The 13,031-nt window shown below is 30.2% G+C and overlaps 1 protein-coding gene across 1 annotated transcript in view; it reads left to right on the forward strand.

Annotated features, from left to right (window-relative positions):
• Positions 1-1,846: 1,846 nt before the first annotated feature.
• Positions 1,847-13,031, forward strand: part of LOC145183332 (usherin-like) — a 30,025-nt gene continuing 18,840 nt past the window's right edge. Inside the window, exons 1-15 of the mRNA XM_090084323.1 lie at positions 1,847-2,730; positions 2,841-3,103; positions 3,452-3,515; positions 3,981-4,242; positions 4,421-4,608; positions 4,736-4,960; positions 5,160-5,268; positions 5,697-6,023; positions 6,207-6,660; positions 6,788-6,955; positions 7,066-7,236; positions 7,475-7,730; positions 7,970-8,133; positions 10,286-11,131; positions 11,235-12,965. Coding sequence (XP_089940449.1) covers positions 2,285-2,730; positions 2,841-3,103; positions 3,452-3,515; positions 3,981-4,242; positions 4,421-4,608; positions 4,736-4,960; positions 5,160-5,268; positions 5,697-6,023; positions 6,207-6,660; positions 6,788-6,955; positions 7,066-7,236; positions 7,475-7,730; positions 7,970-8,133; positions 10,286-11,131; positions 11,235-12,965 — 5,674 coding nt within the window. The 5' untranslated portion in view covers positions 1,847-2,284. The remainder of the gene's footprint in view (positions 2,731-2,840; positions 3,104-3,451; positions 3,516-3,980; positions 4,243-4,420; positions 4,609-4,735; positions 4,961-5,159; positions 5,269-5,696; positions 6,024-6,206; positions 6,661-6,787; positions 6,956-7,065; positions 7,237-7,474; positions 7,731-7,969; positions 8,134-10,285; positions 11,132-11,234; positions 12,966-13,031) is intronic.

A 13,031-nucleotide genomic window follows, 5' to 3' on the forward strand; every position in this document is an offset into this window, starting at 1 on the left:
TTGAGCAAACTGTTGTCTTTCTGATAGACATAATAGAATTCTTTTCAACAAGCTTTTTAAGCTTTTCTGTGAACTTTTAATGAACTTTCTTGTTCACTGAAGAGGGCATTTAGGTTCTCTCAGCACTGTCACTCGTAGTTTAACCGTTTGAATGTAATATAAAGTTCTAAAACAATGTTCTATACCGCTTTCAATCGGCTGGAAAATTATTTGAAAGATTTTTTTTGAGCTTAGAAATGATATGAAAGTATTTTTGATCCAACAAAAAAGTAAACTTGCTGAATATTTTGAACGAACGAAATATTTTGAACGTTTTGAACGTTAAAATGACAACTACTTCACTTGTTGCTATTGTGGCTCATCTTATAAAGTTCAACTTGTAGCTTCAAGGCAAAAATATCAATCTCATCACGGATTCTAAAAACACTAAATGTTGGTTGAAAAGCAAAAAAGATTGCTAAAAAGAAACTTTGAATATCAAAAGGATTAGCCTTGTTATCTTTTAAATAAGGTGCATTCGATATTAATTTTCTTTTTTTTTTTTCCATTTTTAAATATCACTAGCTAATTTTCATTTTTCTCAATATGCTTGAACTAAAATGTAGGAACGATTGTTCCATCTGTAATAGTTCAAACATTTCTTTCTTTAACTCAATAGCCCTTATGAATAGTGGGCTTACAAATCTCTCCTTGATCTAGAATAGCATTACGACGATTCGACGATTCTTTGTATTTTTTTAACAGCCTTTTTTTTTTGATTTTTATTCTTATTATATTTTTCAGCTAATAAACAAGTTCTCTCATCTTTTTTGTATTTAGAATAGTCATTATTAGGTTTAAAGTCATAAGAATCTAATCTAATGACAATTCAGCAAACAGTTTAAAAAGTAAATTGTTTTTTCTCTTGCAACATGACCTGTTGAATACTCAATTTCTTTAGCCTCTTACTTGTATATAGCAAAGTTTGCTTGTATTCACTGGATAACTATTAGTCAATAACTTTTTTAACATCAAAAAGTTCATTTAAGAGATCATATTTTTATCTTCTAAGGCATTCATCATAAGCTCATCATCTTCAGCACCTTTTCAATTTTTATTCATTGCCATTGATCCGACGCATGTGGAAACTTCAAGTTATTTTAACTTGAATCTGTTTTAAATTGAATATAGTTTAGCTACCTCGGATATTTATGTTATTTGCGACATTTTTCCTTTGACTTCTGCCCCAAGAACATGGTACCATCCAATTCTTATGGGAGTGGCATTTTATATTTCTCTTCCAGAGATGATTTTTTTGGTGGCAAACTTCTTCCATATGACTATTGATTTCTTTGAAGTTGAATTATTTTCTCACAAGTCTTTTATAATTTCATATAAAATTTTAAAAAGCTCCAGAAAGTTCTAGAAAGCTCTAGAAAGTTCTAGAACGTTTTACAGAGTACCACTACTTTTGAATTGTAGAGTCTCAATTTTTTTCGCTTTTTCTTTTTAAAAATTTAGATGAATTTAGGTCTTTTTATTTTAATGTGAAAATTCATAAAAACAAATATTTATATTTGAAAAAAAGTCAAAATATTAGAACCCTATTTCACACCATCAATACCAACCTTACAAAATATAAGAAAACATGTGTTATCCACTTATACTCCTAATATTGAGTTGGTGTCAATAAAAATGTTTCTGTAAAAAGTTCAAGCTAGATTTTGTTAAAACATGAAATTCAGATTTAAGCACATTTGAACTTGAATTTTATTTTCTAACAAAACGCTGAGCAGCTTTTAATATAAAGATGAACGAGGCAAGTTGCGAACGAGGTTTAAACTGATCATTTTTCATCCAGTGAGCTAGGATATTATTTGTGCTCATCCAGTGAACGTTGTTTGAGCCTTGAGAATTAGAATTTTAATGAACAACTGCATTCAAAATTACAATGAATTATTAACACGTTTCGCGTTAGTAGTTCCATTCGTACCTTTTATATATGTTTTTTTTATAGAAGTACTGTCGTCTGATTTTATTGAAGCATATGTTTCCTGAATAAAAAAAATGCTTTTGTTATAAATTGCTTGGGTAATCACAGCAAATACTGGTACGAAAAAGCGGGAACTTTCGATGACATCAAATTGACAAGAACTGTATATGCATGCTCTAGACGTTCTAAAATCCACTAGACTTATGAAACTTTTACTTAAAGCATGATGCTTTGGAACGAAAAAGAAATTTTTGAAAATTTACTTTCTGAAAACTGTCATATCCTACTTGTAGTATCAATCTTTTATTAGCCATGTGGTTTTTTTTGTTAATTTTCTACACTAGTGTGGCACCCACTGTAGAAGCACAAACCCTAACAGTGGGACTATTTCCTACAATTACAGACTTAGCAATGTTTAAACCAATTAAGTCATCCAGTAATTGTGGTTTCAATAGCAGTGAAACAACTTATTGTATGTCCTCTATTGAAGAAGACAGTTTAAGCACATGTACTCTTAAGACTTGTCTTATTGAGTGTTGTGATAAATGTGGGATGTTTAGTCCACCTTATATAGATTTAGATAAAGATGGAGTTTTTTCTAGTAGTGTATTTATATCTTCTGATCTTCATCCAACTAGTGGTTTATTTAAAGATTCTCGAAATTTTCAAAATGGCGGGTTTGTAAAAACAAAAATTCCTCTATTAACAACCAATTTTACATTTACCTCATGGATAAAACAAAGTATTAGAAATGTAGGGTAAGTTAAGAAATTAAAATGTAAATAAAAAAGTTATATCATGTTAAAGACTGTTGTTTGAATATGCATGGTATCTTGTGTAATTATATTTATTGGCTATTTGATTTTAGGGTGCTTCTTGACAAAGAAGACTCATTCACAATTATCCTCCAAGAATACTCACTTATTTTCATCTACTTAACAAATAACCTGACTCAAACAATTAATTTTCAAAATATAGACTTTGAGCAAGAAAAATGGCATCATTTTGCCTTCAAAGTTTGTAGCATTGAAGTTGATTTATTTATTGATGGTATTTTTGTGCGTTCAGAAACACTTGTTCAAAATTTGAGGAATGCTAGCAGCTTTCTTACTATTGCTCAAGATAGCAGAGGTTTTCTTTTCTTCTTTTTTCTTTTATTACATATTAAATTTATTTTGTAATTGATGTTCTAATATTTTCTTTTGATTTCTGTTTACTATGTTTGTGTATGTATGTATGTATGTATGTATGTATGTATGTATGTATGTATGTATGTATGTATGTATGTATGTATGTATGTATGTATGTATGTATGTATGTATGTATGTATGTATGTATGTATGTATGTATGTATGTATGCATGTATGTATAAATGTATGTATGTATGCATGTGTACATGCATGTATGTATATACATGATTGTACGCATATGTTTGTATATAAGCATGAATGTACAACTTACATATTTTTTATTATCAAGGTAATGGTCAATATGTGGGTTTACTTCAAGATATCAGATATTATCAAAAAGGGCTTGAAAATCGGTTAGTTATTTTTGATTTAGGCAAATTGCAATATTTTGAAGCTTAAGGTTTTTTATTCTAAAAACAATTTTTTGGTGAATATCAGAAAAAAATAATAATAATAGTAATAGTTAAAAATATTCCTGTCTGAAAATCATGAAATGTCTTTTGTTTTTCAAAATTAAAACCTTTTTTGGCAGATTGCTATAATAATTATTAAAGTAAATATGTAAGTAAATTATACTTTGTAAATTGCAGCTGTAATTTTTATCAAAAAGAGTTTAAAATTTGTGAATTTTTCAAAAGCTCAAGTTGAGAGAAAAGTTAAAATAGTTGTCAAGTAGTTCATTATATTACTCACTTAGTCAGATGACTTTAGTTTTTAATTTAGATGTAATAAAGTAACATTTAAAAAATTAAATTTACTATAATATATAAACTAAGTAGGGATGTGTATATGTAAAGCTTTTGAGATTTGTTTTCCAGAGAAATTGTTGAAGCAATGACTGGAAATCTTCCTGAAGTACCTTACACCTATTGCCATTGTCCAGAGTCACATCCTCGTCTTGCTCCAAGCAATTATTTTTATTGTATGAAAAATGATGCAACTTCTAATGATATGGTTTTAAGGTTGAGCGAAAACTCCCACCCTCCTGAGTATCTAGTTGATGGTCTTATCTCTTATTGGATATCTGAAAAAGTTTCTCAAGTAACCTTAGAAATTGATTTGAAATATGCTAATTTGCAGGTAATAATTAAGATCATTATTTCTTTTTCTTTTTCAATGTAGTTTTAGTTACCAAAATCAACTTTCAAAAAAAATTATACTTATTACAAATTACATTTTTTTAATAAGAAAGCGGTAAAAGAACAAAATTACATCATAAGATTTTGTAACTTTTCAAATGTTGTTTTTCTTTTTTTAGGTTTATATTGTGAACATATTGTTTTACAGTCCTCCACCACAAGGTATCTTCATAGAACGTTCTGTTAACTTTGGAGTTTCATTTCAACCATGGCAATATTATGCATTAGACTGCGTTTCTACTTTCAAAATGGCAAACAATGGTCAACTTTCTTTGCCAAACTCAGTTAACTGTCTACAAATAACTAAGTATTTTTTAACATTTAAATTTCTTTTAAAGAAATATTAATTTAAATAATAATTCAACTATTGAATTGCTTTTTATCCAAATGCCTTTCTTTTTTTTTTCATTCTTTACAATATTGAATTTATTTAGTCCAAAACCATCATGGGAGAATGTTATGTTTGAAACAACTTCGCCAGGACCAGAAAACTTACGAAGACCTTTTGGGGTTCCTGGATGTTCTGATTTTAACTGTTCTCCACTCTGGGTTGATTTTGTCCGAGCTACTAATGTACGTATAACACTTATAGGACATAGTTTGGTAACTCATCAGGACCATCAATACTTTGGTGTTCGAAGGATTGTTGTAGGTGGAGCGTAAGTAATATTTAAAAAAAAGTACCATTATGATTTTTATAAAAATATTTTATGCTATGAAATTCTATTCATTTTGTTCATTTTTTAATATGAACAGAATAAATTTTCTACATTTTCAAATCACATTTAAGCAAAAATAAGAATCTTTAAAAAGTTATATTAAGAAACTTGAAACAGGATTGTTTTTTTAAATTATTAGATGTGATTGCTATGGTCATGGTTCAGATTGCACATACCTAGATGATGTAAAGCCTCATCCAAAGTATTTATGTATGTGTGACCCTAGAACATTTACTCAAGGGGAGCAGGTTGTCTGTTATTTTTGTTTGTTACCTTGTAAATTGATGTTTTCCTTAAAATACACTCATTAAATTATTCAATGATGCCAAGTTCTTAGCTTTTTAAATTCATTTCATTGTTAAATAACTATTTACTTCTTTCACTCTTGGTTTATTAACTTTGTTTTGTGATCTAGACTTTTGCCTTCTGATTCATTTATGTGTATATGTACAGGGTTATTAGTGTAAAATCTTCAGACATGCACATAAAAGACCTTTCTAAAACTGTTATAGGCAATCTTAAAAAAAAGCTGTAACTTATTTTAAATTTGATTTTGTTTAATTTTATGAGAGCCTAATTTTTTATTGCAATCTCATGTTAAACTATATTAAAATAAAAACAGTTTACATCAAAAGTAACCTTAAAATGTTTAGTATTTTTTATTTTTCATAAAAAGTGTGACCAATGTCTACCTTTGTATAATGACAAGCCTTTCCTACGTGGTACCATTTTTGATGCTAATCCATGTAAAATATGTCAGTGCAATGGTCACGCTGATTCTTGCTCATATTTTCCAGCACTTGATGCAAATCCTAGTAGTAGAGATTCTGGAGGTGGAGGAGTATGTAATTTTTGTAAACATAACACCATGGGAAGATACTGTGAGATCTGTAAACCATTATTCTACAGGCCAAAAAATAAAAATCTTTCTGCAGTAGATGTTTGTCATCCATGTAACTGTGTTGGACCTGGAGTTACTTTGGGGGATTATAGTTGCCAAAAGGTAGAAATTTTTGTTTTATTCTATAAATTAAAAAAAAAACTTAGTTAAGTTTGTACAAAAATTTTTAACTTTGTATACAAGTTTATGATTTTGTATAAAAACTTATAATTTTATATTTTTGTTGATTTTTTGTTGTATACTTTCATGTTTTTTCAATACTGAAAACTTTAATTTCTTCTTAAGGATGATAATACAATTGGTATTGAGGCTGGCCAGTGTAACTGTAAAAAGTATGTCACTGGCCTCCAATGCACTGAATGTGCTCGGGGTTACTTTCAACTTTCTGCCACAAATTCAGAAGGCTGTACTCAATGCAATTGCAATACTGCAGGAACTTTGAATAATCAAATAATATGTCACATTTCATCTGGTCAATGTGAATGTAAACAAAATGTGATTGGGATTAAGTGTTCAAACTGTCAAAAAGGTTATTACGGATTGAGCTTCATAAACCCACTTGGCTGTTATCCTTGTAACTGTAACCCATTTGGATCTTTAGCAGCTGATGAATGTCATGCACTTACTGGCCAGTGCTTTTGTAAGGATAAATTTGAAGGAAGAGCATGTGATCGATGTGCACAGGGTTTTTTTGGACCAAATTGTCAACCTTGTAATTGTAATTTAAATGGAACTATGGGTAAAGAAATTACTTTTTAGAAAAAAGTATTAAAATTTTTATGTATGTTTTTACATATGTATTATTATGCATGTTTTTATATATGTATATATTATATACGGGTTTTAAAACATCAGTTGCTCTCTAGATTTTGGCACTTTATGTAATAAAGATACTGGTCAGTGTTCTTGTAAGCTGTATGTAGCTGGTAATTCATGTAACAAATGCCTTCCTGGATATTTTGGTTTGAACCAAACTAATCTTGTAGGTTGTTATGCATGTGATTGTGTTATTCAAGGAACATTGTTAAACAAAGGTATATTAAACACTGAAGATTTTTTATGCTAACTAAAAAAAAGTTTTTTTTCTCAATAAAATTTTTTCTGCATGCACTTATAATTATTTACATATTTATGACTTGATCAGGAGAATGTGATCAAAGCAATGGCACATGTTTCTGTAAGAAACATGTTACTGGTAGAACCTGTAATTCATGCAAAACTGGTACATATGGCTTGAGTGTTCTTCATGAAGAAGGTTGTACAAAATGCAATTGTTATGCAAGAGGAACCTGGGATGGTGATTTAATACCTTTCGGTAAATTTTTGTTAAAAAAAGTAATGTATATATATATAAAGTGTTAAAACTAACTCTTATGATTTTTATTTAGAGCAACTTAATTGCAGCTCTCTTGGGCAGTTAATACTTTATATATATATATATATATATATATATATATATATATATATATATATATATATATATATATATATATATATATATATATATATATATATATAAAGTGTTAAAATTAACTCTTATAATTTTTATTTAGAGGAACTTAACTGCAGCTCTCTTGGGCAGTGCAGTTGTCTTCCAAATGTTCGAGGAAAGTCTTGCAATGAATGTGTTGAGGGATTTTATTGGAATCCTGATGGACTTGGCTGTTTACCTTGTGCGTGTAATCAAATGAGTTCAGTATCAAATATTTGCAATAGCAATGGAAGTTGTACATGTAAACCTCATATTGGAGTCAATGGGATGAAGTGTGACAAATGTAAAAATGGATATTTTAACTTTGCTGATGGAAAGTAGGTCTCAATCATTATTTTTCATTTATTGATTTCATTCATATGATAACAACCATTTTTCATACTTTGTCATCCACATCCAGGCACCATTTCTATTATCTAAAAAAATCAAGTTAAGATTTAGTTAGCCATAAATTAAAAATTTAACTTAAAGTTAAAATTTATGTGTAAATTTGAATTTGAATTAATGATTTAATAAAAACATCGATTTTTAAAGAATTTAACTATTTTTACTTCAGATGTTCACCTTGCGGTTGTAATAGCGCAGGTAGCTTATTGCAGGTTTGTGATGATCTTGGGAATTGTACGAATTGTAAATTAAATGTGGAAGGACCAAAATGTAATATATGTAAACCAGGAACAACTTTGCTGGAAGATCGAAACCCATTTGGTTGTAGTGGAGGTTATAAATCAGTTTTGATTGGCTTAGTAATACTAATAAGAACTATCATTTTAAAAAGTGTTGCAGTAACAAACCTTAATAACTTTTGATTAGTCCAAACAAAGTAACTAAATCTTTTTTCACATTAATTAGCTAAAATTTGCTAAAATTGGCTAAAAAAAAAGTGTTTAAGCATTTTTTTACAATTAGTCTTAAAAATGATTTTACACTAAATTTAGTTTTCAAAAATGCATAAAATTAAGTTCATAACAAAATTTTAATATGCAAAGTTTAATGCTGGAAAACAAGCAATAAAGCTGTACAATGAAATCTTGGTCAAATGTTAAAGATGTATTATTCAAGGCAATTAGACTTATCAGATTTCAAATAAGTTTGGTTGCCTTGACAAAACATAAATTTTAATCCTTTTTGATAAGTTTGCCAAGAAATATCTTTTCTGGGAAGCAATTTACTCATGAAGATGCTGCCTTAGAGTACATTATAACTGGAACATTGAAGAACCAAGAATCCATCAAAGAGTGTCTTGAAAGAGACTTGATATTATATTGACAGCAAAACCCTCCTACCTGGTGGCTACAACTATCGCTTATTAATTAATATAATACTTTGGGATTCATTAAGACAAGTTTTTTTAGACAAATTATCTAATTGTTTTTGTGGTAAGTTTTTAAATGGCGAATTTGTTTTTGTGAGATAAAGAAGTTTTAAAGAAGTTTTAAACAATAAAATAAAAAGGGAAATAACAAAGCAGCAAAAATTCAAAAGAAAGTAAAAAATTACTTACTTTTTTTCGCTTTTTAAAAATTTAATTCGAGCTCAAAAAAAAACAAGGAAAGGTATTTTTTTTAGAAACTTTTATTTTCTGACAAAATTAACATCACCAATAGAAGATCACATTTATTCAAAAAGCGCTCCTTCAATGTGAATGACAGCCTCAACTCTTGCCCTGAATCTTGAGCAGGTCTTTTTAATATAGTCTAGTCCATGCTGGCTTCACAGAACATTTCAATGAGTCCAAAAAAGGACTGCTGGAGGCTTCTTTTTGCCATCTGATACTACCAGTCCAAAAACCATCAGCTGACTTGGATGTTTTGAATGCCCAACACTCCTGATATGTTCTGAGACATCCCTAGCAGGTTTGGTTGAGATGCAATAGTCATTTTTTCAATTAAAAGTCTTGTCAACTGTGAAGTATTTCTCATCAGAAAAAAGAAGAACTGACCTTTATTTTTTAAGAAAACTCAGGACTCTCTTGCATCTGTCATGTCTGAGGGTCTTCAACCTCTCTGTCAAGAGTTTATTTCTTGTTCTGGCTCTTGACTTAGCCTTCAGGTCAATTTTGACAATATTTTTGTTAGTGTCTTTAGAAACCTTGAGCTCCTTGGCCACCTTTCTCATTGACCTCACTAAGTTTTAGCTGATCTGGTTTCTGACTTTCCAAGCCAGCTTTGGAGTTCTCACTTTCTACTTTTGCTGTTTTCTAGGCTTGATAGGTTGTCCATATGATTCAAGATTACGTTTTTTCTTGAAAACAGTTGATTTTAAAACTTTTAGTATTCTGACAATGTTGACAGGTCTTTTTTGGGCTTCTAACATTGTCACTATAGATTCTCTTTCTTTGAAAATTCATTTCTCTATGCTAATCTAGAACCAATTATTTCATTTTTCACTGAAATTTACATTAAGTTACAAAATTCAAATAAAAAATTACATCGATGGATGTCTACAAATTTTGGCAGGAAATTTAAAAAAAAGTGCATGACAGTTGTAGCCACCAAGTATTCTGGCCTAATTTTGCATCAATCTATTAATCACAAGATGCAAATTTGCAGTATAAGCTGAATTAAGTTGCTTAGGTGTAAAAACAGCTATATCCAGCAAACACACAGAACTTGATCCCAACTTTGATGGATGATACTGAAACTGAATATAAAGAAAAAAATAACTAAAAGAAAGTTGTGAAATCTTTGAAAGGAGAACATTGACAGTTTGGTTGTATTTAAAAGCATTTAATCTTCACACAAATAATTGTTTATTTTAACTACTCAATTAACCCAACAAACTTTATTAAGGTTTATTGCTGTCTCATTTTTATAGTTGACAGTCTTTACAAAAAATCAATTATTTATAAGAATATATATTTGTTGTTTAGCTCCTTCTCAGCAAGATGCACCATTTTTATTATCCCAAACATCACGGTCTCTCACTATTGGGTGGCTTCCACCAGACAATTTAAATGGGGTTCTCACAAAGTATGAACTTTATAGGAACAATATGATAGTCTATGTTGGGTTAGATGATCCTTTTACAGATGTTAATCTAAAACCATATACCTTTTACTCATACCATGTTGTTTCACATACACCTGGTGGTTTAAGTGCAAGTGTAGATAAGTCTGTCTTTAGTACAGATAGTGATGTACCTGAAGGAGTACACCCTTGTGAAATTTTAGATATTAAAGATCGATCTGTTATTGCCAGATGGCAGGAACCTGATTTTCCTAATGGAATTATACTATATTATATTTTAGAATCATTCTCAAATCTTACAAATGTAGTGACACATTACACTGGTCTGGACTTTTTTAAACAGGTGACTGGTCTCCGGCCTTATACAAGTTATAACTTTACTATAAAAGCTTGCACAGATAAAGGTTGCTCTTTAAGCATAAGTACTTCTATTACAACTCTATCTTCTACTCCTGATAGTCAGCCTGCACCATATTTGGTTCCATTACCTGGAGGAACTGCAGTAAATGTAATTTGGGACTCTCCTGAAAAACCAAATGGTCAAATACAGTTCTATGAAATATTTTTAAGATCAGACCCCTTTTTAGGTGAGGGGAATTTAACAGCATCAAACTTGGATGCTAAAAATCGATCATTTAAAGTTGAAAATCTGAAACCCTTCTCATTATATGAGTTTCGTGTCGTATCATATACTTCTAGATTAAATAGCATTTCCAGTAATTGGAGCAGAATTAGAACTTCTGAAGCAGGTATGGTGATAGTACACAAAACATTTTTTATTAAATGTTTTTTTATTTTGTTGCTCAAGTTGGTAATTTAAAACATTGAAAATATCTTTTTTCTTTTTTTTAGCTCCTGATGGAGAGTATGCGATCGATCCAATTGCAGAAGCAATTAATAGCACTGCGGTAAAACTGAAATGGAATGAGCCATTTTTACCAAATGGAATAATTGTTAAATTTGAACTTTATCGTTACTCATCATCAAGTACAAGAACACCTGTTTTGATTTTTGTAACTGGAGAGAAAGAATGGATAGATAATGAATTATTGACCTATACATTGTATAGGTATTCTGTCATAGCTTGCAATTTAATAGGGTGTACTAATTTCAGTTCTATAGTCTCTGTCATGACAAACTCATCAGCACCACAGGGTCAAAGTCCACCAATTTCTGTAAGCAGCAACAGTACTAGCATAGAACTAGCCTGGAATATTCCTTCTTTTCCTAATGGTCTTTTAGAAATAAGTTATGTGGTGGAACTATTGCATCCAGTTTTCAGCTACCCTCCCCCAAATGTTGAATGTGGAATTCGATTTCCTGGTTTTGGATATTATCAATTAGATCCATCCTTTATAGCAGATAGTTCTACTACAAAAATTGAGTTATCTTTCAGAACAAGATATTTTGATGGATTGCTTTTTTTTGCTGCATCAAAAGGACAAGAAGATATGATAGCATTAGAGTTTCGTGAAGGGCGTCCATGGTTTATTTTTGATACTGAAAGTGGTGTTACTGCATTTACAGTTTCAACAAATCAAACATTTAATGATAACAGGTGGCACAATCTTCTTGTAACACGCAGCTCACGTGAAGGTAAAATTGAAGTTGATGGTATTTACAATGGTTCAGGAATAGGAGGTGGCTCTAAAAATGTAATTGGTCAAATTGTTAATGTTTATATTGGTTCACTACCCAAAGAATTTAAAATAATTCGTTCAGACAACGGTTCTGCATCCTTAAAAAGAATGTCATTCATTGGCTGTATAAAAGATTTCCAATATAAAAGTATTCCCATAAGTTTCAACTCATCGTTGTCAAGACAAAATGTTTCGCCTTTATCTAGCTTTTGCCCTATTGCTTTTACCTCCGGTTTATATTTTAAAGATGGCGGTTATTTATTACTAAAGCCAACTGTTTTTAAAGCTCTCTCCAATTTTATTTTTAAAGTTAGGCTGAAAACTACCAAGGAAACAGCTTTAGTATTTTTTTCTTATGGTGAAGGTGTAAAGTTTTTTCTTTATTTTCAAAATGCTGCATTTTATTTGAGTTTCAAAACTCCCACAGATTCAGGATTATACACTTTGACTTCAGTATCTATTTGTGATGGAAAGTGGCATTCAATTTTTATTGAAAATTTATCTAGTCGACTTGTTGTGAGTATTGACAACAATCAAAGTTTAACCTTAATATTACCCTCTGATTTTTTAACAACCTCTGAAGTATTTCTAGGCGGAATCCCTGGGAATAGTTTTGCTCGTACACTGTTCACCTCAGACAACATCATAGAACCGTTTAGTGGTTGCATTGATGGGGTCAGTATTGGAGCAACTGTTTACATTCCTAGTAATGTTGAAGATTTTCATAATGTTGAGTTTGATGGCTGTCCTCAAACATCAAGTGATGTGTTTGAATGCAAAAATCCATTAGTAAATGAAGTTTATCGAGGGAAATTGCGCTATACTGTTGTTAATAATTTGGATCATTTTACTGAATATTTAGTTCGAGTAAAAAGCTATAGGGAAATGGAAAGTTCAGGGTTTGGCATAAGTGAGTGGAATTCAATTCGCTCAGCTGAAGGAGGTATTTAACATTAATTATTTTTAAGACATTTTTCAATTTTCCATTTTTATGCAAGTTCTTTTTTTA

This window comes from Hydra viridissima, unplaced genomic scaffold (genome assembly GCF_058129835.1).
Source record: "Hydra viridissima isolate aposymbiotic clone 2 unplaced genomic scaffold, HvirCarnegie_v1 scaffold_4, whole genome shotgun sequence".
Classification (NCBI taxonomy): domain Eukaryota; kingdom Metazoa; phylum Cnidaria; class Hydrozoa; order Anthoathecata; family Hydridae; genus Hydra; species Hydra viridissima.